At 55.5% G+C, this 27,543-nt stretch overlaps 3 protein-coding genes across 8 annotated transcripts in view; 1 reads left to right on the plus strand and 2 right to left on the minus strand.

The window, feature by feature from the left end:
* Positions 1 to 4,267, plus strand: part of TECPR1 (tectonin beta-propeller repeat containing 1) — a 27,472-nt gene extending 23,205 nt beyond the window's left edge. For all 4 annotated transcript variants that reach the window (XM_061208070.1, XM_061208069.1, XM_061208068.1 and 1 more), the window contains 5 exons: positions 302 to 437; positions 1,240 to 1,332; positions 2,108 to 2,214; positions 2,364 to 2,483; positions 2,653 to 4,267. In XM_061208070.1, coding sequence (XP_061064053.1) covers positions 302 to 437; positions 1,240 to 1,332; positions 2,108 to 2,214; positions 2,364 to 2,483; positions 2,653 to 2,814 — 618 coding nt within the window. In that variant the 3' untranslated portion in view covers positions 2,815 to 4,267. The remainder of the gene's footprint in view (positions 1 to 301; positions 438 to 1,239; positions 1,333 to 2,107; positions 2,215 to 2,363; positions 2,484 to 2,652) is intronic.
* Positions 4,268 to 7,369, minus strand: BHLHA15 (basic helix-loop-helix family member a15). The gene has a single exon (XM_061208071.1). The coding sequence runs from the start codon at positions 7,319 to 7,321 to the stop codon at positions 6,764 to 6,766; it is 558 nt and encodes a 185-aa protein (XP_061064054.1). The 5' UTR covers positions 7,322 to 7,369; the 3' UTR covers positions 4,268 to 6,763.
* A 2,411-nt stretch (positions 7,370 to 9,780) lies between these two features.
* LMTK2 (lemur tyrosine kinase 2) overlaps positions 9,781 to 27,543 on the minus strand; it is an 83,736-nt gene continuing 65,973 nt past the window's right edge. For all 3 annotated transcript variants that reach the window (XM_061208194.1, XM_061208193.1, XM_061208192.1), the window contains exons 10-14: positions 25,082 to 25,231; positions 20,844 to 23,805; positions 14,764 to 14,896; positions 14,278 to 14,520; positions 9,781 to 13,393 (exon numbers count right to left, since the gene is read on the minus strand). In XM_061208194.1, coding sequence (XP_061064177.1) covers positions 13,365 to 13,393; positions 14,278 to 14,520; positions 14,764 to 14,896; positions 20,844 to 23,805; positions 25,082 to 25,231 — 3,517 coding nt within the window. In that variant the 3' untranslated portion in view covers positions 9,781 to 13,364. The remainder of the gene's footprint in view (positions 13,394 to 14,277; positions 14,521 to 14,763; positions 14,897 to 20,843; positions 23,806 to 25,081; positions 25,232 to 27,543) is intronic.

Below are 27,543 nucleotides of genomic sequence, written 5' to 3' on the forward strand. Positions count from 1 at the left end.
ACCTGGTGGGACCCAGGGCCTGCCCACCTGCCCACCTGCCAGCCCTCTTGAAGCTCTGGCGGATTCTTACCGAGATAGGACTCTTTGGTGGAGTCGGGCAGGGATCAGGCCTCCCCAGGCCTCTGCCCAGGACGTTCCCTGGGACCGGTGGACACCGCTCGTGGCCCGAGGGGTCGCCAAGCCCTGCGGGCAGTTGGAGCTGAGGACGAGGTTGGCGTGAGGAGCCGCCAGCTCCCGGAACCCGGGAGGGTGACAGAGGCGGGGCCCGGCCGCCCTGAGTGTCCCTCCTCCCCGCCTGCAGGGCTCCTCCTGGCTGCACGTGGGCACGGACCAGCCCTTCGCCTCCGTCTCCATCGGGGGCTGCTACCAGGTGTGGGCCGTGGCCAGGGACGGTTCCGCCTTCTACCGTGGCTCCGTGTCCCCGTCCAAGCCGGCTGGTGAGTGCCACCCCTTGGGGGGATCCCCGCCTGCCGCCACCGCTGCCATGTTGTGACGGGCGCCAGGGGGCGGCTGGAGCTGCTTCCGCTTCCGGGGAAGCCGGCTGACGGGTCTCCGTGTGGTTCAACAAGCATTTACCGAACACACCTGTGGACCAGGCGCGGGGGCCGTGCTGGGCTCCCCGCAGAGGCCATCCTCCTCCGCTGGGACTGACCCAGGGGTGGTCACCTGGCGATGGGGCTGCCCTTCACCATCCTTGGCCTCCTGCCCCTCGGGGACAGCCCTGGGCACCCCGCATAGCCCATCCACAGTGTCCACCCTGGCTGCCCTCCGGGAGTGCAGGCCGTGCAGGCTTGTTCTTGGCTGGACTTCTGGGCAGTGTCCGGCACAGGGATGGATGGACCGACGGGTGGGTGGGTGGGTGGTGGCTGGCGCATCGCCAGCCTCCACGAGGGGCAGTGGGTTCGCACAGTGGCCCTGAGGCTGGGTCTCCACCGCATGCTGGGCCGGGCACCTTCCTGGCCCTGTTCGGGACAGCGGCCCATCGGGCCCCACCGTCTGGAAGCCGCCACAGCCTCGGGCGGGCCCTGGGGAGGGCCCTGGGCAGGCCGGGGCATCGAAGGGACAGCAGGACACGGGTCAGCTCGCACTGGGCCCTCTCACACTTGTGGTCTGGCCAGTCTGGGGACAGAGGCCGGCCACACCTGCTCGACCCTGTGAGCTGCAGAGGAGGCTACGTGCTCCAGGAGGACCGGGGTGACAGTTTCGGTGCTGCATCCCAAATCCAATCTCCCATCGCAGGCGACTGCTGGTACCTCATCCCATCTCCTCCCAAACAGAGATTGAAACAGGTGTCCGTGGGGCACACAGCGGTGTTCGCCTTGGACGAAAACGGCAAGTGGTTTCTGATCCCCAGTGGTCACCAGGGGAGGTTTGGGGTTCCCTGAGTGCCCCGATGGGATGAGACCAGACCCTCGCCCGCCCCAGGCCCCAACACGAGACCTTCGTAAGCCCCATGAGAGGCCGTCAGCCTGAGGTCAGCCTCCAAGCAGGCCCCTCCCCCAAGTCCTGCAGGGTCGGGGGCCACCAGCCCCCCCAGGTGCTCAGGCCTGCCTGCACCTCGGGAGGAGGACCCAGTGCCAAGGCCTGGGAGCATCTTCTAGACGGTGCCACCCAGGCCCGCGACTCGGGAGCCCCACGGCAGCTGGGGCTGGCGGAGCTCACCTGCCCGGCCCAGGCCATCCCTGCCCCGCCCCCCGTGCCACCTCCAGCCAGCTCCGCCCGTGCCCTTTAATGGTCTGTAGTTGTTGTCACAGCTGAGCAAGGCGAGGAAAGGCGGAATTGGGACTGGAACCCAGGGATTTTATTCCAGACCAGGTCTCTTTATTGTTTAAGGAATTCCTTGTCCTCGGTTTCTCATGCATAGAAAGCAGACGAGGGTGCCAGCCCAGCACAGCGGGGCAATTAGGAAGTGAGGGAGAGGCAAACGTGGGAGGGCAGGGCTGGCTCCGGCCAGGGTCTCTCTGGCTGTGGGTCAGCAGGAGCCCCGGGCAGCGGGGGGGATGCAGAGGGAGACCCCGCCTGTCTCGTGGTCAGACCTCCCGGCCTTGCAGACCCCGAAGTGGATCCCGACGCTCGGGGCCTCACGGTATTGGCGCTTCTCTCCTAGGGAACCTGTGGTACCGCCAGGGGGTCACACCCAGCTACCCGCAGGGCACCAGCTGGGAACACGTGTCCAACAATGTGCGCCGCGTGTCCGTGGGGCCCCTGGACCAGGTCTGGGGTGACAGGGGCGGGGGGTGGGCGCTTGCCCCGGGGGTCGGGGACTTGGGGGGGATCCGGGTTTCTGCTCTGGTCTCCCCGCTGCCGCCTCCACGGTCCCCCTGCAGCGGCGGGGCCGGGCCTTCAGTGGGTCTGCATTCCAGGTCTGGGTCATCGCCAACAAAGTCCAGGGGAGCCACAGCCTGAGCCGGGGAACTGTGTGTCGCCGCACGGGTGTGCAGCCCCTGGAGCCCAAGGGGCAGGGCTGGGACTATGGCATCGGGGTGAGCAGGGCTGGGCACGGGGCGGCTGTGCTGGCCTGGGGCTCCGAGCCCTGAGGGCTCTCGGGTGGGAGGCCCCGGGCAGAGCCCCCCAAGAGTCCAACCGTCTAGAAGGATGGTCTCTGCCCCTTGACCCCTGGCAGCCCCGGGTCACTCCGCTCTCTCCTTTCAGGGGGGCTGGGATCACCTGTCCGTCCGGGCCAGTGCCACCAGGGCCCCCAGGAGCTCATCCCAGGCGACGGCCGGCAAGCGGAGAGGGGAGCAGGGCCTCCCCAGTGGGCCCTCGAAGGTGGCCGGTGCCCCGCAGGAGACCCCCAATCCCGTCTGCTGCTGAGGCCGCTTCCCCTCACCTGGAGCAGGTGTGATGCTGGGTTTGAAGGACCAAGGTTGATGCAAGCCTTCCTGTCGAGAGCTGTTCTCGTGCTGAACGTGCTGAAACGTGGATCCCAGGAGTGGTATCTCCAGGCCCAGATTCGAGACTGGGGAGGGAACCTGGCCTGAGGTCATGGCCACCTGGGAGGCACTGAAACAACCCAGAAATGTGAAGCTCTGTGGACGCTGTGTGTCCCCAGCTGCGAGAAGAACGTGGGGTGTGGGGTGCAGACCCCTTCGCCCCGGCCTCTCCTGCCCGTCCCTTCCCTCTCTGCCTCCTCCCTCTCCAGGACGGGAGCCTGGAGCCTTCCAGGAGCACTGCCCCTGGGGAAGAGAGCCCACGAAGGACCCCTGAGTCCCGGGCATCCCCAGACGGCGTCGGCCCTGCCCCCTAAAGAAAAATGGCTGTGGGGCTCAGGGTGGCTTTGCCTGGACCTGATCAGTTCTCAGAGCAGGATTCGCAAACGGGGTTTCCTTTCAAAAGTTAAGGAAGGAGTTGGAAGGTTGGAAATAAGTGCTGGGGAGGGGCGTCTTCTTCCGCGGGTGGGCCGGGCCCTCCTGGGGTGGTCGGAGGACGGAGGGGCCGCCCGTGGCTGCGAGAAGCTGTCCAAGTGCAGAGTCACCGTCGTTGGTCCTCAGCCAGCCCTTCCTCTGACGGGGTTGGGGTCTGGGGGCTCCTTTTACATCGGATCATGTCGCAGGGGGTGGGGCGGGTGGCGTCCAGCCGAGAGGGGCCTGGAGGCCTCAGCCCGGAGCAGAGCCCTAGGGAGGCACCCCCCAAGCAGCCCCACTCCCAGCGGGCAGCTTCTCAGCTGCTTCTTTTTTTTTAATCAGAAAAAGGCCCCATTTGGTGCAGTCTCAAGTTGGCTTCCCACAGCCAGACGCGTTGCCCGCGGGTCATCAGGGCGCATGTCCCGTCTCTGCTCATTTTGAGATGGATCGAGCTGACCGCCAGCTTCCCCGGCGTTCCCGTCAGGAGGGCTCGGCTGTGCACTGTTTTGTGGTGCAGTGTTTGCAGCCCAGAGGCTGACTCTAAGGAGGTCTCCCTTGGGTCCCCTCCTGAGGGGCACTGGAGGGAGCCGGTGGCCTCTGCCTTTGCCTCGTCTCCTGGAGGTGGGACCGGGAGCCGTGAGTCTGGGGGCAGTGCCCAGGCAAAGCAAGTGAAGGGCCGGGTGGGCGGCGCCCTCCTGTCTGTTTACACTCGTGGTTGTCAGGTTTCTCCGAGCGGGCATTACTGTTTCTTCTGCGGCAGTGCCCTGTTGTTCTGCTGTGACTCGCTGGTTTCACCCTGCCCTCTCTCCAGGGCGACCGTGTCCCCTCCTTGCGGAGCACCAACTGCTGACCTGCTCAGCATCACTGAACCATCTCGATTCCTCGGATGCTTTATTCAATAAAAACTTAGGCCAGACTGTCAAGGACGCGATATGTTTTATTGCTGCACTATGGTTAAAATGCACAGTTCCCCACCCATTCGAGCTTGGGGCAAAAGTAGCAACTGCCATGAAACCTTTTATTCTGGTTTCATTAGTACTTTGAAGAGGTTGTTAGGAAAAATAAAAGCAAATTGGGATCATTTAAGAAACATTTTCACCATAATTATAGCGGGGGCACTGGCCATTCAGTTCCAGGTAGGTTTTCTCTATAGAAAAGTCGCAGTTCTGGTTTCTCTGTCACCCCCGAGCTCATGCAGGTCTAGTCTGCAGGTGGGTCCGTGGCCCCCGGTGCTGCCCGGGTGGCCCGGCCTCAGAGTGCGTGAGTCTCTGACTTCAGGAAATGCACAGCCTGGAAGGGTAGGGCAGGGCCTTCTTGCAGGACAGAAGCTTCCAGCCTGGGCTTGGAGTCCAAGACGAGGGTCGACGGAGCGGACCTGGCAGCAGGCTCACCAGACCTGTCCCATCACCAACCCCTTCCCCATATTTGACACCCCAAACTTGGACTGGGACCTTTAAGGCTCCTTCGTGATGTGGCCACAGGGCAGGCAAGTGCCCTCCAGCCTCGGGTGGAAAAGACTGCACATCTGGGCCCAGGCAACCCTCTGGGAAGCAGAGGGGGTGCAGATGCCAGTTTGGGACAGATGGACAGAGTCACAAAGGCTGTTGTCCTGAAAGGTGGTGATCCACAGGCCCCCGGTCACCAGGCATGGCCTCCTGGACGGAGCCTCTGCTGGGCACACCCCACCCCAGGCTTTCGGCTCAGTTTGTCGGCTCATTCGGCAAGTTCAGGGACGCGCTGAGCCCTGCTCTGGCCTCAGCTCAGCCAGAACAAGAGGCGCCAGGCTTGCAGGCCTCCCTCTCCTAACACGGGCCGTGTGGGCCCCATCTGTCCCAAGCTCAGAGTTGCCCTCAGTCTCGGCTCCCATTGGTGGGCCCCTGACCACTGACCTTCCCGCGTGGCCACCCCTGGGGGGCAGGCCAGGACACCTGGGGTCCCCCCGACCCATGCTGAAGGTCGGCTGGGGCGACGGGGCCCCAGGCACTGGGGCCTAGCGCCGGGGGTGTTGGGGGGGCTGGGGGTGTCGGCTGGTGTCTGACCTGGAAAGTTGGGACTGAAGCACCTCATGGCTGTTTCCAGGGGTGCCACCTGCTGTCCTTGAGGCCAGGGCTGACGCCAAGCCGGGCGGGGCGTTACGTGGCCGGGGCCGGGACTGCCGGGGCGGGAGAGTGAGGCTGTACTCGGAGGCTGGGTCCTCAGCTGCGGCAGCCCCGCTCCCGGCCTGGCTCAGCCCCACGCAGAGCGTGCAGAGGCGCCTGGCCCCCGACGGCTCTGCGGCAGATCTGGGCACGGGGAACCCGGCCCCACGTGCCAGGCCAACTCCAGCCTCTCCGCAGCCCTGTGGCTGGGCTTCCTGCCCGAGATGCAGAGGGCCCTGTCCCCTCCCCATGTTGGCCGTGGGCAGCCGGACAAAGGAGAGGAGTTGCCAGCAGGGTTGAGAGCAAAGTCGCCAAGCCTGTCAGAGCCAGTGGGGTGGGAACGCCACAGAAGGAAGCGTGGCCTGAGGCGGTGGGGACCTGCCAAGCTTCAGTCCCGTCTTTAAAGAGCAGCACCCGCTGGGGGAGGGGAGCCCGTGCCACCCCAGGCTCCTCCCCGCAGGGCCCCCAAGTGCAACCAGGACCCAAGAACATCCTGAAGTCTGTCAGACCACCCTCTGCCACTCACATGACCACAAACACGACAGTGAGCAGCAAACCTGGGTGGGACCCCGAGGGAGGCCTGGGGACAGACCCTCTCCCTGCAGGAGACCCCTGACCGCTCAGGGGAACCACGGCCTAGCAGCCTCTCTGCCCGACCCCCCAGCCCCGTCTCCGGTACCCTCGGTGCCAGGCCGCAGACCCTCCACGGTCAGGAGCCCCACCCGGAGGAGGGAGCAAAGACCCAGCCCCTCTCTGCGACAAGGTCCCTTCAAAATTAATGGGAGGGGACCTGACTGGGGTTTCTCCCCGACAGATGCTGAACTGGACACTCCAAGCACCTCTGCTCAGCCCCACTCCCCTCGAGGCCGCGGGCTTTGTTTGCTCCGTGCCTCAGTTTACCCCGAACGAGGAGGCTATGGGGCAGGTTGGGGGAGGCCCCTCCCTGGGCCTGGGCCTGGGCCTGAGCAGTAACTGGGGAACTTACCCAAGCAAACCTTTGCGTGGAATCTCCCCTCACCTCGGGAGTGAAGAGGAGTTAGTGACAAGGGCCGGCCAGCTCCGGCCTAGACGATGACAAAGCAGGTCCTGGGACCCTGTGGAGGTATGGGCCTCATGCTGCCCCGAGCCGTGGCCTCCACCAGGCCACTCACCGGTCTTGTCCCTGGGCCCTGGGACGTGCCCAGGGCTGCGCTGAGAGTGCAGGGAAACGGAGCCGCGGGGCGCGGAGGGCCCAGGGCTGGGAGGAGCAGGCCGGGCCGCTGACCCGGGCGGGGCGGCGCGCTAGGAGCCCTCGCGGAAGCTGTGGATCTGCGTGGAGTACTTCTGCAGGTGGCCCTCGGGCGGGGCCTCGGAGGCCCCGAGCGCGCCCCGGGCCGCCTGCTGCGGCTGCTGGCAGTGCTGGTAGAGCTTGGGGACGGGCCCGTCCAGGCCCGGGAGGCGGCCGCTGGACATGGTCAGGATGGTGGCGGTCAGCGACTTGATGTAGTTCTTGGCCAGCGTGAGCGTCTCGATCTTGGAGAGCTTCTTGTCGGCGCGCACGTGCGGGATGACCTCGCGCAGCGCCTGGAAGGCGTTGTTGAGCTTGTGCATGCGCTGCCGCTCCCGCTCGTTGCTCTCCAGCCGCCGCTGGACGCTGCTCTCCCGCCGGCTCCCCGGCCCCTGCCGCCGGCGCCCGCCCTCTGCCCGCGCCCCCTGCGCGCGCGCCCTCCGGCTCCGCAGAGCCTTGGCCGCGTCTGGCCCCGAGCCCGGCGGTGGCCGGTCGGGCGTCCGCTCCCCTGGGGTGGCTTCTGGGTCTTGCGGGGGCGCCCGGCGCCGGGGAGGCCGGCTCTTGGTCTTCATGGCTCCAGACTGGTGGTCCTGGGGGTGGTGGCTCTGAGGGGGGGGGCCTTTGGAGCTGAAATCTAGAACACAGGCCACCCCGCGGTCACTCGGCAGGCCAGTGGACGCTCAGGGCAGCTGTCCCCATTGGCGGCTGCCCAGCTGGTGCACAGTGACGCCAGGGTCCTTCCCAGTCACTCACAGGGCCCTGAGCTGACCCCACCCCCACCCCCCATGCCCCTGTTTGACCTTACACTGACCCCTCAGACCTTTCCCTGGTCTGGTGGCCCCCTCTCCCCCTGGGTGACACGTATTAACCCCTGGACCTTTCTCCGGCCCCATGCCCCTCACTGCCTCCTGGGTGCCTCCTGAGCTTAGGTGGCCGTTGACACTTGGCTGAGACCGCCCAGAGGCGCGGCCCCATCCAAGCCCAGGGCAGGCCCTCTGCCCGAGGCTGCACTACCTCCTGGTCGCCTGGACGGACAGGCACCAACTCCGGCCACCACACTCACCGTCCTGCCCCACTGGACGTCACACATGCAGGGACAACACTGGTGCCAGAATGGCTGTGGACGTGAGGCGGCCGTCGGAGGTCAGAGGTGGACGGTGGCCAGAGCCCGCCGCAGTCCCCAGGCCCAACACGTGGATGGCCGCGGCCAGAGCTCGAGACCTAGACCCCCCACCCAGGTTTCCCTCCAGACGCCACCCGGCCCTGCCCCAGGGTCCTCTCCCCGCCGCCCCACCCGCACCCCACCCCCGTTACCTGGGGATCCGTGGCCGCACGCGCTGGGGCTGCCCACGGGGGACAAGGACACGTCGCTTTAGGCGCCGCGGGCGGGGCGGCGGCCGCATGTAAATGAGCCCGTGGGGCGGGCGCGGGGCGGGGCCGGAGTCCGCGTGTCCCCGCCCCGCGGCGGGGGCGGGGCGCACCTGCGGGCTGGGGACCTGGGGCCCCTCCCCGCCCGCGAAGGGTTCCCGCGCCGCCTCCCCGCCCGGCGCAGGCCCCCCCCGGAGCCAGTTCGGCGGGCCTCGCCGCCAGCCGGCCGGCGCGGAGGGGAAGCACCTGGCCGCCGCACCTGGCCTTGGGGTTAAGGCTCAGCACACGGAGCCAAAGTCGGATTCGTGGAAAAGCCGTTTTGCAATAATACGGGTTTCTCAAACGGGCGGCGGCCACAGCCCCGAAGAGCAGTAGCCCAGGCACCCCGCGCCCTCACCCCGCGTTTCGGGAGGGCCCTGCAGCACCGGGGGCTTGAGGACCCGACCCCGCCACGCCCGCGGCGCCGCGCCAGGTGCGAGCGGGCGGAGCCCTGCCCGGGGAGCACCTGCCCGGCCGCCTGTGGGCAGCTCACCGAGAAATAACTGGTCATCGGTTTTAGGAGGTCTCCAGGGGCGAGAGGCAGCTCGAGCTCAAAACCGGCTGCCACCCACCTGCTTTACTTCATCGTCCCCTGCCTCAGTTTCCTCACCTTTGACCGGAGCACTCTAAGGCGTTAAAAGCAGCAACTGCACAGGGGTCTTGGGGGCTGATGGGAGGCACCGGAGTGCAGCAGGACCCGCGGTGGCACACGGGCCTGGGCTCCCACCGGCTCCGGCCCCGCAGGCCCAGGGTCTGCGCTGCCCCCCGCACTTCCCCCGGACACTGCCACTCGCTGCCTGTCTTGGGCTCTGGGAATGGGAGTTCACAGGTCTCCTCCATCTGCTCGCCGAAGGTCACTCTGCAGTTGGTGTAACCTGAGCTGGGGCCAGGCCCCTATTCTGGTACAAGGAGGCCCATTTCCCTGCTTGTGACAGCTGGGACCAGGACAGCAAGGAGGGGACACTCGGGGAACAGAAAGGCTGGTTTTGAGCTGATTAGCCTCTGGGCTTAGAGCTCCTTAGAGGCTGGATCTCAGAAATTAAAATGCTTCTGGGACTTCCCTGGTGGTCCAGTGGCTAAGACTCCGCGCTCCCCGCTCCCAATGCAGGGGGCCGGAGTTCAATCCCTGGTCAGGGAACTAGATCCCACATGCGTGCCGCAACTACGAAGCCCGCATGCCCCAGTGAAGATCCTGTACACGGCAACGAAGATCCCGCGTGCCACAACTAAGACTCGGTGCAGCCAAATAAGTAAATAAATACTAAAAAAGAAAAAACACGAAAATGCTTCTGAAATTCATCAATAAGTCCAAAGGTTTGAATTACAGGTACACTTTATGGCAGCGCAAACAGTCCATGCTAGTTTTCCGGTGATTATGCAAATCTTCGTGTTCTCGGGAGCGTGGGGTTTAGGTCTGTCACAGAAAAGGGCATCCCATCTCTAGAGACCAGTGCAGTAAGTGACCCAGGGCTGCAGGCTCCAAGCACCCACAGTGGGGCAGTGCCAGACCGCCCACCCCAGGCCTTACACCGTGGAAAACACACAGAATCAATGCGGTAACAGAATCTATAAATATATAACTATATTTATTTTGAATATTAAATAGTTTTTAAATTACAAGCAGTTTATTGAATCACACTATGCATCAATATACAGTAAAAATCTTACAATTTAAAAATGTACACGATTTAAACTGAAAGTTCATTAACTATTATAGTGCCGTGAACCTCTTACAACTGTGTTAAAGCACAACAGGGAAACCTGGGAGGTGGGATGGCCCCATGCGTCCTCATTTGCGGCTGGAATGAAGCAGTGTGGGTACTCACAGCGGGCTGCTGTTACCGTCTATCTACGCCTGTGCCAACTTGAACTTAACCATGTTCCAGCCATTCAAATAACAGGTTGTTGGTGATTCAATACTGTCCATGCATCTTTTAAGAATTAATTTACATACTAAAGAGAGTTCTCCTTTTTGATAGCCAGAGCTTGAGCCAACCCCGCTACTACTTAGGAACGTTGTTTTTGAGATTTACGTCTGAAGTAACTGTGTACACCCATTCTTATTTTAAGGCTACTTCTCCTAAGGCTAATATCTTGAAGCCCCTCGTAACTGAAGCCCGGCATCTCCAGCCTCACACTTGGTTCGCTTCTGGAATTTTCAGATGACGGGCTGAGTACAGTAAAACCAGGAGCTGCCTCCCTTGCACCTGGGCCCTCAGGACAAACGTACAGAAAGTCATTAACCCCACAAACACCCTGTGGAAAGTGTTAATAAAAGAGGCTTTGAAAGCGGTTTCAGGCAGCAAGACATACAAAGACCTTTCTTAGATAAACCCATTTTCATAGAAACAATCGCCTGTACACTCAAAAATAGAACAGATACTCTGTTCTCCATTCAGCTTCCTGGAGCTTCTTCACCCTTAAGATGAATGGCTTCTTACCCAGACGCACAGTCCAAGTTTCAGAAGGATTTTGGGGGAGCACTTTTTCTACATCGCTCTTACTGGCTTATGACCAAGTCCTTTGATAACACAAATTAACATCTAGCTAGGAAGGAGATGAAGGTTAGATTATTTTTATTGTAGGACTTGAGATACGTAAACTCCACCAAAGTAAGACAGATCCCAAAGGAGGCCAGGAAATATCGTTGTGAACCAGGTATGACAAACCTCACCCACATTATCTAGAGAATTCCACTGATATTATTTCATTGTGTAACTTATTAGAACAAAAGCGGTTTAAAAACCCACTACCGGTAACCGAGTGAAAGGAAAACTGAAACAAACAACAAAGCACATGCTGACATTTCAAAAATGGGCAGAACATTTTAATCTATATAATTTCTTGTGTATTGCTTGAGATTTCAAAAGAACATGTTAATTCCCATGTTTATTATAAATATAAAATCTTCCCGACCATGCAACATCACACTAAGACCCACTACTCCAACCCAGCCCCACCCCTAGCTCCCTGAATAAAATGTTTTTGGCAATTCATTATCAGAGTGATGTAGACCTTAAAATAAATTAAAATGGGAATTATGTTGTTAAAAATCTCCTTAATCATAGTGAAAAATGTACAGCCCCAAAGCATCAATAAATTTACCACAGGCTGACTCTATAAGAAGACTATCTAGTCTATGGATCTACTTGATTTTAGTCATTAGATCTGAACTCCTTAAACCTGTAAATTTAAAAAAACTAGTATAACTGCCTCTCATTTTTCTTTTAACCAAGACCGGTAGATGTAAAAATTCAGAAAACTCTGGAAGTGTCCACAGCAAGAAATTGAGAGTTATGACAGTTTTGGCAAAATCACCTCCTAATGCCCTGTTAACTGTGTTTTCAACATGCACGTCCCAGGGTCCGGCTCTGGCAGTGCTCTGTGCTCACACTGGGGGAGGGGAAGGGCGCCCCTGCCGCTCTGGAAAGTCATTGCTAGTATAAAAAGGGGGCGAGCCAGAATTGATAACGTAGGTCACAATTTACTACGTCAACTCTAGCCAGCGCACACACCTGCATCGGGTCCCCAAGTTCCCGTGACCGATGTCCTGCAGCCCCAGGCGGGCCTGGAGGGTCATCCCAGACTCTCGCTCAAGTCGGGAAAGCATGTCAGCACCGGAAACCCCTGGGGTGAGGGGCCGGTGTGCGGGGACCCAGCCCCAAGGCCCCACCCGTACACACTGGCTGCCACGCTGCTGGCAGAGCAGAACTCGAGGGCCGCAGAGTGAGGTCAGCTTTTTATTACCAACACCCGACACCTGCCAACATCGTGAGGCTGCACTGGACACACTTGGTCCTTTCAGAGCAAGGGGAGAACTGGGGGCTTAACGCAGAAGGGGAGGGTCAGTGCAGATGAGGCGTCTGGGGGCGACGGCCACTCGGGCTGCCCGAGGGCCCGACCAAGAGGACGTGCTGGCTGTGGAGGCTCCTCCGTCGTCCTCAAGGCTGCGGGATGTAGTGTATCGCCTCGGTTACAGCGACCAGCCACACGTGGACGGGACACGATCCGGACTGGCTCTGGGGGCTATGAGAAGCTCAGCACCTCAAGGGCACAGACAGAAGGAACTCAAACCGTCCTTGGCCCCCAGGGCCCTCTGTGGAGCAGCTTCTATGCTCCTGAAGGAAGGAGTGACCACACAAGGGCCCTGAAGCCACCGCCGTCTGCGCTTCTAGAAACCAAGCGGAAGAGCCAGCTCTGAGGGGAAGTGACTTGGGGCCCAGCTGGGAGGAGGCCTCATGGCCCCTGGGGACAACGGGGGGACCTGGATGTTCCAACCAAGCCGAGCTCGGGGAACCACCTGTCGATTTGTACCAAAAGGGTTTTTTTAAAAGTTGGGGGAGGGGCGGGTGGGAGAATCACACAGAGGGGCTGCAAGACCCGTCAGCCCCTCATAGAAGCCTCAACTGCAACAGGGAAAAAACCACCTTAGAGGGAAGAGACAGAAATGTGTTTCATTCAATCAGCCAAACAGAGCAGTCTTCTTGGACTCATCAAAAATATTTCCTACAAGAACATAAAACACTAACATTCAGAATCATTTATCATTTACGAAAGAGTACCATATGTACAATTCCAACAATTTCTAAAGACAGCATAACACTCAAAATACTTAAGCTTTACAAGTACCATGCAGAGCAAACAAACTATAAAACAGAAGAAAAAAAAATCAAACTAGTGGATAGCACCAGCTTGACCTGCCTTATCTTCCTTGAATAATTTAAGATTCTGTACAATATCAGGGACTCTTAGGACATTTATCCACAGTGCAATTACAGAAAGCAATTAGTGATTTCTTTAAAAACAATAAATATGGCTCACTGGTGCCAATTCCCATCGTGGTCCTCGGGGACCTGTGCATGGATGGGATGCACAGGTGCGGACGCGGAGAACACCCCACGTGGGAACCAGAAACTGCCCGGAGACGACAGCCCCCCATGCCGGCCAGGCTCAGGCTCCCCGCGGACGGCAGGAGCGCGGGCCCTTCCAGCGGGCGGGGCGGCGAGGGCAGCAAATAGCTCTGGACGAGCTGGATGAGCTGGAACAGCTGGGAGACCACGCCTGGGCCGGGCGTCCCGCGGCGCCGTTCCCTCGGCCTCCTGAGTCCTCCTCCCCGTCCTGTGTCAGCAGCTGTCGAGTGGGTGCCACTGGGCAGCCGGGAACGCCGCCGCCGGGGAGCCGCCTGGGCCCGAGGTGCCTCAGCATCACCTAATCTTTTTCCCCGTCTTCGCTGCTTCCTGTTAGGAGAGAGCAAGCAAAGCTGTGTTTTAAAACGATCGTCACAGATAAAAGCAGTGTGGACGGCGTCTGAGCTTCGCTGCAGAAAGAGGAACTGGAGCTAGAAGTGTGGCTCTCAGCCACCTGCCCGGCCGCTCGCCGCTTCCTGCGACAGCAGCACCTGCCAGGCTCTCTTGCAGACACATCTGCGCGGCTCACACGCTGCTCAATGCCAATGCTTCGGGCGCGGGAGAGAGTTGGCTCTGAGCCCCACACATCTGCCCCCGACAGATCATTAGGTCATGGGCGTTATCTAATCGGCACAATTAAACCCAGGACAAACACAAATAAAAGCCTTTATATTTCGCAGTTATTATTTGATCTGCAAACTTCACATCAAAAAAGTGTACCTATTAACATTTATCTTCAATCTAGTTGTGGGGAAAAAAGGGTCCATATGTTCAGATACCACTACTTCAAATGTGCCCGGCCCATGACCTCCCCCGGGCCTTCTGGTGGCACACGAAGACTAGGACTTAATGGCAAAATCAACATTCCCGGGGTAGGGCCAGAGTGCATGTGGGTTCAAGCCCGAAGTCAGGGCCAAGTGTTCTTTAGAGCATGAGCTTTCTGAAGAGCTGCTCCTCTGGGGGAAAGGAGGGGAGATGGGGGTTGGGGGCTAACAGAAAAAAGGGAGAACGGAGAAGAAAGGTGGTGGAGCAGCCGCAGGGCCACCCGGCCCAGCAGGGCAGAGACGGAGCCCGGAGGTGGGCGACGAGGCCCCGGAGCACGCTGTCAAGGCTGTGAGCTCTTCGTAAAGACTTGTACAACCTTCTCTGCCAACACCGGGAGAGCATCCCGTTCCCGGGCAGCCGGCCCTCCCCTGGCTCCGCACCCTCCTCACCTCCCTGCTCCATGTCCGAGTCTGTGAGGTGCGTGAGAGAGAAGCTGGCGATGCTGGCGGGCGTGATGGAGAACCTGGAGTAGGGTGCCACATGAGGCCAGCTGGGCTCCGTGCTCCGGGGCGGTGGCGGCGGGGAGAAGTACTTGGATGTCTGAAGGGAAGGTTTGGAGCTCAGGAGGTGACTCGTTGTCTTTGACATAAAAGGGTCCGGGGAGAAGTCATCATCCCATTCAAAGCCTCCACCTGGAAGTGAGAAATAAAAGTAACTCTCCTTTCATGACTTCGTTTTAAGGAACAGAGAGGGCAGTGCAGGCGTCCAGGTGGGCTCAGAGGGGCACAGACCACCCTGGGCGCAGACGGCAGAGCTGCCCACCCCACCCCCCCGGGGTCAGAGGGGGTCTTTGAAAGCGACATGTGAAGTTATCCTCAGAAACAGCTCACATCACACTCATGTTTAGTTGCTTTTTAAACCTGCCAATGAGATACCTTCTTCATCAGTGGAACTTTCGGAATTCATGCACCTGCTCAGGTAGGGGGAGCCTGACGACGGTGTGGGGCTGCTCAGCTCCGGCCCGCACGCCTCTCCTCCGCAGTGGCCCAGCTCTTTGGTTGGGGTCTCCTGAAAAGCCCAGCATAAGTTCCCATCAGCCAGCGCCTGCTCTCAGGAGCCCTGGGGCAGGGGCCCTTGCTGACCATTTGTGACCTGTCCCTCCCACCCCTGGGGAAGGTGGGCCGGGAGTCCGCACCCCATCTCTCCCGTGGGACAGGCTCTAAATCCTGGGCAGACACACAAAGCGGCCACGGGAGACCTCGGAGGAGGAGACGCAGCAGGCAGGTTGGGGAAGAGCGCTGGAGTCAAAGGACACCAAGCCATCGGTGAACCAACCCCACCCCTCCACCCCACCCGCGCCACGTGGGTTCTGGCTCCAGATGCAGGAAGGGGGGGTCTTCTGATGCCTAGAAAGAGGAGAGGAAATTCCAGGGGTTTGCTTTTTTCCCCCTGTTCTCTTGCTCCCAGCCTAAGCCATCCTGGGTGACAGCAGCAGGGGTGGCAGGCACCTGTAATTCTGAGGGCGGTGAGCTTCCTCTCTGCCTGGAGAACCCACACGCCTTTTCCCTCTCTGTCCTCCCGCTGCGCAGCTGCACAGCGTAGGGTGGTAACCCAAAGCCCAGCCTTCTGGCCGGAGGACCAAGAAGAGAAGGCCAAGAAACTGGACAGCCCAGGGAGGGGGGAGCTCAGAAAAGGGATCCCATCAAGTTGTTTATGAGCTCCCGGCTTACCCCCAGCTGCTCAGGGTAGATCTGACCCTAAACAGCACACCAAAGCATTGAGAACTGAATTTCAGGGAGACCGCTGCCAAGGTCCAGTCTGGCCAGGGGGTGGCACATGCCCAGGACAGGTTCACACAGCACAACAAAGGCTTTGAAAGGGGACCCCAATCCCCAGAAGGCTGGTTGGAACTTGTGACCTGAACCCAACTGGGTCAACGCCTTCTAAGAAGAAAATATCAACATTCTCCATAGAATCTAAACAAGGCACAGAATCGGATAAAATAATAAGGGTACAATCTAAAATTTCTCAGCAAACAAAGAATAAGGAAAACCTCAATTCCCAGGAGAAAAAACAATCAACAGATGCCAATGCCAAGATGCCCTTAGATGTTGGAATTACCTGAAAAAGACTATTATAAATATGCTCCTACAAAGTATGGGAAAACACACTGGAAATGAATGGAAAAGTCTCAGCAAAAGAATAGATAAAGATAACGAATTGTGGATTTCGGAACAGAAAAATACAATAACCAAAATTTTAAAACTCACTGGGTGGGCTCAATAGCAGGATGGACATGAGAGAGGACAGAATAAGTTAATGTGAAGTAGATCAACAGAAATGATCCAATCTGAACAACAGCAAAAGCAAACACTGGAGGGAAAGAAAAGAACAGAGCCTCAGGACCTATACACTAGGATATTACCAAAAGGTGTAATGCTGGAGTCCCAGAAACAGAGAGACAGAGTGTGGTGAAGAAGAAAAGAAGAAACAATGGCTGAAAACTTCTCAAATCTGGTGAAATACATAAAACTACAGGTTCAGGAAGCTTTGCAGACTTAAAATGAGATAAGTACAAAGAAATCCATGCCTGTAATCCAGAAATCCATAATCATACTACTGAAAACCAAAGACAAAGAAAAAAACTCCTGAAAGCAGCCAGGGATAATGCTGAAAGAAAAGAACTATCACCTCAGAAATCTATGTTCAGAGAAAATATCCTTAAGAAATGAGTGTAAAATAAAGACACTCTCAGATGAAGAAAAACTAAGAGAATTTGTTAAAAAAAAAAAAAAAAAAAAAAAAGGCCACACAAACTTCTTCAAACAGAAGGGAAATGATAATAAAAAGGAACCTGGAACATCAGAAATGAAAAAAGAACAGTAGTAACTATCTGAGTGAATATAATCCTATTCCTCACCTCTTCAGTTTCTTAAAACATGTTTGATGACTAGAAGTAAAGCATAGAGCACTGTGTGATGGGGTTTTTGATGAATAAACATATGACACATCAGACAACCTGAAGAAAAGGGATAGGGGGGGATGAAGGGCCCACAGGGTACAGGGGTTCTTATATTCCACTTGAAATGGTAAAACACTGATTCTAAGGAGGCTGTGAAAAGTTAAGTATGTACATTGTAATCCCAAGAACCACTCCAAAAACTACACTAAGAGAAGACGTATAGTAAGAAATGCAATAGATAAAAGGTAATTCTAAAAATTGTTCAAATTACCCAAAAGAAAGCAAAAAGAGGAAGAAAAGAAATAACAACCAGAGGAACAAACAGAAACACTGAAAAAAATGGTGCACCTAAATACAAATACAAATAATTCTATTAAATGTAAGTGGCATAAAATACCAATTAAAAGACAAAAAGTTTCAGAATAGATTTTAAAAACCACCTATGTGCTATCCACAAGAAACTACTGTCAAGTACAGGGATGCAGGTACGTATAAGGATGAAAAAAGAGACATCACACAAATACTACTCAAAAGAAAGCCGCAGTAGCTTTATGAATATCAGAGAAAGGAATAAAGAATGACATCATATAATGACAAAAGGTCAATTCACCGAGAAGATATAATAATCTTAAATGTGTATGAAGCTAACAACAGAACTACAAAACAGATGAAGCAAAAACTGACAGAAATGAAAAGAGAAACAGACAAATCCATAATTATAGCCGGAGACTTCAACACTTCCCTCTCAGTAATAGACAGAACAAGTAGACAGAAAAATCAGCAACAATACAGAAGAAATGAACAACCAACTGCATCTGACATTTATAGAGCAATCCACCCACCAGAAGCAAAATACACACTCTTTCAGGTGCACATGGAACATTCACCAAGGTAGACCATATCCTGGCTCTACAGCAAAATAACACATTTAAAGGAGTTGAAACCCTACAAAATATGTTCTCTGACCAAAATGGAATTACACTAGAAATCAGTAGCAGAAAGGTAAAAAAAAAAAATCTCCAACCCTTGGAAATTAAACAATATTTTTTATAAATAATCCGTGGGTCAAAGGAAAAGTCTCAAGGAAAATCAGAAAATGTGTTGAGGGACTTCCCTGGTGGCTCAGTGGCTAAGAATCCGCCTGCCAATGCAGGGGACACGGGTTCGAGCCCTGGTCCGGAAAGATCCCACATGCCGCGGAACAACTAAGCCCATGTGCCACAACTACTGAGCCCACGTGCCACAACTACTGAAGCCCGAGTGCCTAGAATCCGTGCTCTGCAACAAGAGAAGCCACCACAATGAGAAGACCGCACACCGCATCTAAGAGTAGCCCCTGCTCACCGCAACTAGAGAAAGCCCGCATGCAGCAACGAAGACCCAACGCAGCCAAAAATAAAAAATTGATTAATTAATTAATTAATTTTTAAAAAAAGTCAATCACGTTTCTATATACTGGCAAGGAGCAAATGGAAACCAAAATTTTAAAATTACCTTTTAAATTAGCTCCCCAAGAAGTGAAATACTTAGATATAAATCTAACAAAATACGCAGAGGATCTGTCTGCTGAAAACTACAAAACACTAAGAAGAACTGAATAAATGGAGAAACATACTGTGTTCATGAGTTGAAAGCCTCAACACAGTAAAGATGTCAATTCTCCCCAAACTGATCTATGGATTTTATGCAACTCCCATCAAAATCCCAGTAGAATATTTTTGTGAACATAGAAAAGCAGCACACAGGCCCCCAGGCTCCCCGTCTGCCCCAGGACAGGCAGTCCACCTCACATCTCTGGGGGCTCCTGGCTGTAAGACTACGACCCAGGTGTCCCGAGCGTGGCTCTACACGGCCCCAAGGCCACGCTGCCGAGCCCCGGCCCGTCGTTACAGCGACCAGCGCTGTGATGCATGGGACTGAGCTCAGAGCTCGTCTGCCCTGTGACAGGCCGGAGGGCAACCGCGCGTCCCGTTAACTGCAAGTAAGCATCACTGTCCGCCGTTTTGGCCTTGAGAACACTGTGCATCTGGAAGGGGCAGCGTGAGAGCGGAGGGTCAAACACCCCGCCAGGCTCATTTAGGGCCCACGAGAGGCACATGGGAGACCACCGATGTGGGGGGAAGCTAAGGAGACCCTGCGCGTGAAGTGCCGGCACCCAGACCGCTCACTCACTGGGCCGTGATTTCACGAGAAAGTTGCTTTACATACAGTAAGTGTTCACCAAGCATCTGCTGAACCAACAGTGAAATAACCAAGACACAGAGCTGCCAAAACCCAGGAGTGCTCAGTTAAAACTCTGGAGTTAAGGTACTGAAACTACTTCAACACCAGCTCATTAAGCTGCAAGCAAGAGCAGGAGAAAACCTACCAGCCATCAGCCTGAACCAGCAGGTAGTTGTTACTCCAAGGAAACTGCATGGGACGCATGAGAAAACTAACTAGAGATCACAGAAAGAGAGATTTTCAGGACTTCATTCTGGACTTCACCCACTGTCCAACTTTCTCTACGACACTAAGCCTTCTCAAATCTCACAGCTATTAAGCATGTCTTACACTTGATTTCTGTACCTTCGTTCTCATGCCTTGAATCTCGGTCTTATGCAATCCTGCCCTGTCTTCTGAAGCCACCAAAACATCACCTCCCCCCCACGCAAAGTTGTCACACGAGTGCAGCCCTTCTGTAGCCCAGGCGGGGGCTTCCACGGGAGCTGAGTCCATCCCTCTGCTGCAAGTAGACCCCCAGACATCTTCCCCAGCCCTCACCCACACTGCTCACGGCACACACTTTGTAACTCTTTCTATCCCACCTACAGATCGTCTGCTCTGTGGTGAAGTCTCGTACAATTCAAGTTCACAGAGAAGGTGAAGAAAGGGATGCGTGAATTCGAACGACTGATAACAAAACACAAAATCTGGGGCCAGGTGATCCCTTCTCTCTTCCACTCTCAGTAAAAAAATGGCAAACCAGTTTCCTAGGCTCCCTGAGCCCTCAGGTTCTGAAGCTGGGATGTGTATAAGCATCCCGGCCCCTCTCACAGATCTGATGAATTGAGGTTGGGGCCAGTAGTCTACTTTTTCTTTTCCCAAACACTTACCTACCTCTACCCTCCCTGCCCCACATGCCACAGTTCAAATTTTTTTGAGCGACACCGTAGAAAGAGAACGCACAGAAACGACAAAACGTAAAGTAACGAGCAAATGAAAGCGGACCCAGCCCCCAGGGAAGAGGCGGGGCAGCACCCAGGACCCCCATGGGTGTGGGCAGAGCCTCAAGCGTGGGGCCCACGAGGCCCAATGCTGAACGAGAGGCTGAGATACCAAGGTCTCGGTTCCAAGGACTAAATACAAAGGGAGGGCAAGCAGATCAAAGAAGAAACCAACAAGGACTCCCACGCCTTCTGGAACAGGAGCTTCACTTACAATCCAGCTGATTCAAGAAGCAAATTCAAGGGCTACAAAGACTAGTCAACAAAGAACATTAAAAAAAAAAAAAAAAAAAAAAAGCTTGAACTGTAGGTTGCCTCATTTTTAAAGAAGCCGAAGGCTGGCCCCCTGAGTGGTGACAGCAGGCAGCCTGCCCAACCGCAGGGAGGAGGGCAGGGCCAGCCCCTGGCCAGGAGGGCCACAGACTCTGTCCTGCTGCCCCGTCCCCGTCCCCACTCCACGGGCCGGGCCGCTGGTCAGTGTCTCCAGGGCTACATGTGCGCCTCGGACTGTTCCACCAGCACCTGCAGGCTGGGCATTCCTGCCGACTGTCAGAGTATAAAAACCTGGTCTGGAAAGGGTAAGCGACTTCAGCAGGACTCTGCCAGGACACCCAGGAAGAGCATGCAGATCTTCTTCCCGTAAGGTAACAGGAGTTCCCTGTGCAAACCCCATTTCTGCGTGTTCTTGGAACTGACACTGTCACCAACCCCGAATTCCTTTTTCTGAGTAATCACAAAACAATCCGTGGCCTCGAAACGGCAATCAGAAAAACCAAGCACACTCGTTCCCCTAACACGTTCTGGAATTCTCTAACAGGACAACCTGGAGGTGACAGACAACAGATACCTGGTCAAAGAGATAGACTGTGACGTCATCGAAGAACGTCACCGCCTTCTTCTCTTTCTTCCAGTCGTCGGGCGGCTGGTCCGCGGAGGCTGAGGGTTTCAGCAGGCTCCGCAGGTGGCGACCGTCCTCACAGCCGAGGACCACAGGCACCAGGTGCTCCGCCTCGTCCTCCGACTCGGAGCTGAGGCTGTGCAGGGTGAAGGCCCGCAGGTCCTCGTCCGAGTCGTCGCTGTTTTCGTCCTCCTCATCCGCGTCGATTCCGTCCTCGGTGAGGTCGAGCACCCCTGGCACGCCCAGTTTCCCCAGGTACTTCCCTTCGACGTCTGGCTCCTTCAGCTTGGGGCCCTCGGAGTGGCCGCGCAAGGCCTTCTCCACCATCGGGGCTGCTGGGCCGCCAGAGCGGAGGGGGGCATCTGCAAACGCCAGGAGTTCGTTGGTGCTGGTCCCGGTGGAAGCCAGCGTGCAGGGGGGCTCCTCCTGGGCCTCGAGGTCGTCCCCGCTGCTCAGCTCCGAGTTCAGCAGACTTGGGGGGCTGCCGGCCTCACTGTGGTCGGGGGGACGCATCTGTCTGCAAGCGTCGGCGCGCGCCGGTTCTGCCGCTTCTCTCGATTCCAGGTGACCGGCGTCCTGCAGAGCAGGGGGACACCTCTGGCCAGGCTGGCTGCTGCTGGTTTCCAGGCAGCCGTCCGGGGGGCTGGGACTCTGCTCTGGGGCGCCTGGCTCAGGCAGGGGCTGCTCCGCTCCCAAGGCCGACGCCGAGGCTCCCGGGACCCCCTCCGACTTCTTATCGGGCTCAGAGTCGTTGTCTGAGAAGTAAGCGGAGTCTCGGTACGAGCCCTGGCAGCCAGGCGCAGAAGTCTGAGAGGTGACCTCTGCACCCCTGTGGCCATCGGCTGCGTCTGAGATGACGATGACGGGGTTGAGAGGTGGCCCCCCGCGAACGCCGTCGCCCGCCGAGGCTGCGTCGGGGGCTATGGCGCCGTCGGGGGCCGGGTGCAGCGTCCACTCGGGGGACTCCAGGTTCTCCGTCTCGTAGCCGCTGTCCGCAGGCTTATCGGGGGGCAAGAGTCTCTGCGGCGTGTGAGGGCCCAAGGAGCCCAGTAGAACCTCACGGACATCCACCGAGTCCAGGGAGCCTGGGGTCTCCACGGACTGCTCCGAAGTCGGGATGGGCGTCGACAAGCTGTCCTCTAGAAGGCTGTCCTGACTGGCAGAGTCCAAGGAGAGGGCAGACACCAAGCTCCGCTCCTCTGCAGCAGCATCTTTACAGCCCAGCTGACTCAGAGCATCCACGGCCTCCAAGGCACTCTCCGGCAGGCCTCGACAGCAGTGGTCTTCCAAAGGTGGTTGACTTTGTAAGTTCTGCCTCAGCTCTGGAAGGCTGTTCCCTATACTCACCTTACTGGCAAGAGTGCTGTGGACAAGGCCTGAGTCGCTCTGGGTCAGTCTCAAGGCCCCCTCCCTCTGGGGAGTCAGGTCTCGGGACCTGTCGCCGGTGAGGGGTGCGTCCACCGGGGCGGGCGCGGGGTCTGGGTTTACGTCTCGGCAGACACCGTCTTCACGGACACCGACATCCAAACACAAGGGCTTGGCTCCGCCCTGCTTCAGGGACACACCTGGAGGGACATCGTGAGGCGGCCCCTCTCTTTCGAGCGAGGTAGGAGGTACCTGCACCTGCGGGCAAGGCGGCGAGGCCGCGTCCCCAGTGCCGTCCTTGGGCGCCACGCCCGGGCCTCTGCCCTGCGCGCTGACGTTTTCCTGCAGCAAAGAAGAGCCGGGTTTATTTTCAGCAAACTTAAGCTCAGCATCTAGAGAGTTTCTACTCGGACTTTCTAATATGGTTTCAGGAAAACCAGCATTTCTAAGTTCTGTCTGAAGATCATTTATGTGTTCTTTGCTGGACAAGGAGCCTTTCAGTAAGTTCTTCTCTTGAAGAAATAAAAAGTTTTCTGACAATTCTTCAACATCCAGCTGATCAAAACCATCTTGATGCACGAGGTTTTCTGATGAGCAAAGAGGCTCACAGTCAAAAAGCTTACGGGGCTTTTCCTTCTCCAAGTGGCGTGTAATTACCGACTCTCTGGGGTCATCCAAACTTGAGCTTAAGGTGGTCGGCTTAAAGTCAGCTTGGACTCCGTTTAGTTCCATTAAGTCAAATATTTTTTGGTGACTGGGCAAAGCCTCTGATTTGTCAAGATCATTAAATATACTGTCGAAAGGGCTCTCGGGGCCCCTGGTAACTGGCACATCCTCGGGTACCCTGGCATCCTTGGGGTCTGTAGTGTTCTGGAAGAAATCGTCATCTGTACTGGACTCCTCAAATTCGACATTCCTGAGGGTCAGAAGCTGGGACGCTGTGTCACCGACCCTTTCTGGATTATCCATTTCCGTTGTGAGCAGTGCAGGTGGGTAATCCAGCTCCAAGTTGCTACCGCTTTTTTCTTCTAATTGGATGTAATAGTCGCTTCCAACGGAAAGGTTGTGGGCATCAAAGACGGGCACTACTCCGGGGGCCCGCAGGGGGACGTCCTGGCCACTGTCATCTTGCTTCCCGGGCCCAGGATCTGAGAGCGGACTCTCAAATGCTTCGGTGGCGAAGAAGATGCCGGTGTAGGACACGGCTTCATCTGGGGGGCCCCGGCCGCGCTCCTCGAAGTGGTCGTGCTTGGCCGCCTCCCAGACGTACTCGAAGCTCAGGCCCTGGCTGGTTTCGGTCACAGTGAGGACCTCCTCCATCTCACGACCGAGCCGGTCCCTGGCGAAGTGGTCAAGGATGGGGAAGGCAGCGTTACTTGCAGCATCTCTGCTGTTTGTGTTTGGCTTGAGTGCGTTCCACTGCTGCTCAAAGTCGACTTCCGGGTCCCTCTGGCTTTGCATCCGCAGGTAGGTGAGCAGTCTGTGCACGTCCTCGGCCGCCGGCCTCTTGTCTGGTGACAGCCAGCAGAACTGTAAGACTTCATACCTGAGCGACACAGACAGGTGATTAGCAGACGGATGATAAATTGTTTTAAAATAAGGAAAGACCTCACAAGGACCCCTGGGCCAACTCAACACCCCAGAAGCCTCGACACTTTAATCACTGCCGACCACCTGAAGGAGTTCAGCTCACGGTGATATCAGTGTGAAAGGGAAAATGGAGAAAGAGAAAATTTGGCCCGCTAATTTTCTGTGTCCTCAGGACACTGCACAGTGTCACTGCAATTCTTTTGCTTCGTCATCTGTTCTTCTGGCGTTTTCCAGGGACTTAAGCCACCGCATTTAGAAACAGTTCTAAAACGCTCTCCTCTTAACACAACTGCCATAGGTATTCTGCTTAGTAAAGGATGCACGTATCTAATGTTCTGAGACTTACTCACTTTATTCTGCAAGAAGTCACACAGACAGATGCTGTTGTGACTAATCTCTAACTATTCCCCCAATAAAAAGTGACACCATGATCTCCTGCAGCACATGGTTTCCTCGGGTCATGAAAGGAGCTGAGGGTGGAGGGAAAGAGTAGAGAAAGAAGCCCAGAGACGGTGGCAACCAGGAGCTGGTCCTCGAAGGGTTGGCTGAATACAGCCAGCATCTTAAACTGTAGCCGTGAGTGGAAGGGAAGACAAAGACGATGTCATGGTATTAAATTTACGGCGTGAATGTCCAGTTATTCTGGGTGAGTTAGTTCTAGCAAGTAGAGGGGCTGAGCAACGCCCACACGGAAGGGCACCGAGCTCCAGGGGCAACATCAGCCGGGCACAGGGTGACACAGACAGAGGCCTTGACACAGGGGAGCCCGATCCTAATTGGAAACCGAGTAAGAACTGGTCTGGAGCATCATAAGAAGTAAATTTGTTTTGCAAATGTCAACATACATTATGCAAATGAGTATCGTGCCAATTTAAATATGATCATGTCTATGCCACCCATCTCTCTTCTCGCACGACGGGTATCACTTAAACAAACAGCCTCATTTAAAAATAATTCCACAACAGGAAACTCCCTTAGAATTGACTTTTCTAATTAGTTCAGACTTAACATTTTTCTTATTGCATGTAATACATAAATTCCTGCTTGTTCTACACATTTTTTTAAAATAGTATTAAAAAAAATGGATGTTAATTCTAAAATCAGTCATGAATAATATACAAACGATTGCTTTTCATAACATCTACTGTTCAAAATTAGAGAATACATAACTAAGACCCATGCAGACAGGATTTCCTTATCTTCTGAAAAGAACGTGACGTGAAGTTACCCACCATCTGTCAGAGTAAGGCTGCTCCAGCTGGGGCTTTGGGAGTTTTGTGTCTCTCTCTCGAATGACCTGGTTGAGAACCTCTAAGTTGGAAAGGTTGGAATAAGGCTGAGCGGCATTCTCAAAAAGCTCCCAAAGTGTCACACCCAGGGACCTGCGGAAAAAAGAACACGGTTATTTCTTTCTCTCTTTGGATGTCGAAGTTTTAACATCTACATTTTTACTAGTACAGTCACTAGTAATTTCAAGCACAAGGTGTCTACTGAAAAGGTTCCTCAAGATAGCTCTTTAACATGATTTGAAAAGCAGGCATTTCCATTAAAATGAGGACCACAACAAGAATACCTCCTCAGATTTACTAACGGAATATTACTTTAGGAATTTTGGCCAATGCAAAAAAATATGAGATGGAGCTAAGAGGCATAATTACATGGAGGAGAGAATATGACTGTCAACCTTAAAACTCAAGAAATTAGAAAGATCATCACGATGACTTTTAAGAGTTCAGCAACACAGCTAGGTACAAGGTAAATACACTGAATTCTGAGATTTTTGGTGGGGAAAAAACATCCCATTCACAATAGTAGTAAACGTCGGAAATCTTGACATGAACAATCCTTCCCTGTTTGCCCCATGTATTTCTTGCTGTAGCTATTCCTGAGTATCCGGGGCTTTCTGCTCTTCGGAAGGACGCCCCCCACTACTCTGCCAGAAGCGGCCACCTGCCCGAGCCCCTCACCACCTCCAGGTACACAGCCGTCACCACGGGCAGGGCCGACCTTCGCAGTACCCGGCCCACTCGCCCGCGCACCCAGTGCTGTCCCCATGGAAACGGCCTCTGTGGCTGAAGCCAGAGGGACACTTCCTCTCCACTTCCTCTGTGTGATCCCTGCGTTCGTTCCCACCACCTCCACTTCTGCCGCATATTACAGTCTATTTTCTGCAACGGCTCCCAAACCTGGCTGACCGTCTGTGTCATCTGGATGCTGGTACTTAGGACCCTCCCCGCCCCACCCACCCCGAGGACTCTTCGTTGGTGGATGCAGGTGTGGCTGCATCTTTAAAAAGCTCCCTCATGATTCTGAGGTCCAGCCAGGTTTGGCTATTGATGGTTTCCGTGACTATGATCAATGCCCACCAGAATGCTTGTGTGAACAACGAGCCGTACTTGAGTAAATAAGTTTATTATTTGACGTGGTAGAGTACAATATAACGTATGAGTTAACCTCTCTTATACTAATCTCACAAATCAGTGAGAAAAATCAACGTATTCAGTATCTAAGTGGAGAGGGCATTTCAACCAAAGGAAATAAAAGGACCCGAATCTCCCAATCCAATTCAAGAAGGGAGAAGTTTCCCTGGCACAGAACTGCTAGGGGCAGAGGGCTGTTTTGGATACAAAGAAGTTTAAGACACTGTCAACGACTTTAGGGAATTAACAATTTATTTGACCGAGGAAAATAAGAAGTTTACATGAAATGCTAAAGACCAGAAAGGTGGCCTATGATTAGGGGCAAAATGAGTGTTATCAGCACCAAGCCTGGTTTGACCCTGGGTGCGTACCTCTACCTGCCTTATTTTCTCCAAATCCCCGATGTAACTACCTTTCTCTCTCCCAGCAAGGCCTGTTCCCAAACCAATCCCCTCCCCAGTTCTTCAGAGACCGTGAAGCATGGGTTTTCTTCTCAACTCCCCACTCCCCCAACTCCTAACATCTTCCTTGAGCATCCCTTTCTCCTGGCACAGGCCACAGAGAAAGAGGAGACGTGTGCCCACCCTGCCCTGCAGCTCTCTATTCCCTAGTCTTTCCCGCCCAGTCTCCTCGGGGACAAGCGCCATTGGTCACCGCCAGCATTCCCTTCTCTCCAGCTCTTTGCCTCGCACTGGCCTGTCTCCCTGAGGACCAGCAAGCCTCTTTCTTCTGGGAAGAAAAATGTCCTATAGCTCTTATCCCCTCTTCCACCAAACTCGCTGAGAGAGGACCCTCTCATTCACCCCTGGCACAGGGCAGTTTGGTCCCTGCCTCTCGTGGAAGCTGGCACCACTGCCAGCCCTGCCACCAGAGGCTGTTTAACCCGTCAGAAACAAGGGGGAGGCTCTGTCCCTGGGAATGTAGGCTAAGTTTTCAGGTCAATCACCCTGCAAGAACAGTAAAAATATGAATGAAGCATGAAAAGCAACTTCTTAAACAAAACAAACAGCAGACAAGATAGCAGGGAATTACCCGGACAAAATCTAGAGCTTAGTGAACTAAGCAGAACGCTAAAACCACCTCTGACTGCAGCATCTGCTGAAGCACAGAACTTGGGCTTCTGTGTCTGTGGTGTACCAGGCTCAGTGGGGGTGATGGTGGCGGTGGACAGGCCAAAGCCCTGGGCCTGCACAAGGCAAGGGGTCTCACAGAGACCTCCTCACAGTGGGAATAAACCTGCCCCCTGCCTCTCTCAGGGGCCTGGAAGGCAAGCT

This window comes from Eubalaena glacialis, chromosome 13 (assembly GCF_028564815.1).
Source record: "Eubalaena glacialis isolate mEubGla1 chromosome 13, mEubGla1.1.hap2.+ XY, whole genome shotgun sequence".
NCBI lineage: Eukaryota > Metazoa > Chordata > Mammalia > Artiodactyla > Balaenidae > Eubalaena > Eubalaena glacialis.

What these genes read in the sequence shown, in the direction of transcription:
- BHLHA15 (XM_061208071.1), bottom strand. Translation starts at nt 7,321, where the DNA reads ATGAAGACCAAGAGCCGGCCTCCCCGGCGCCGGGCGCCCCCGCAAGAC.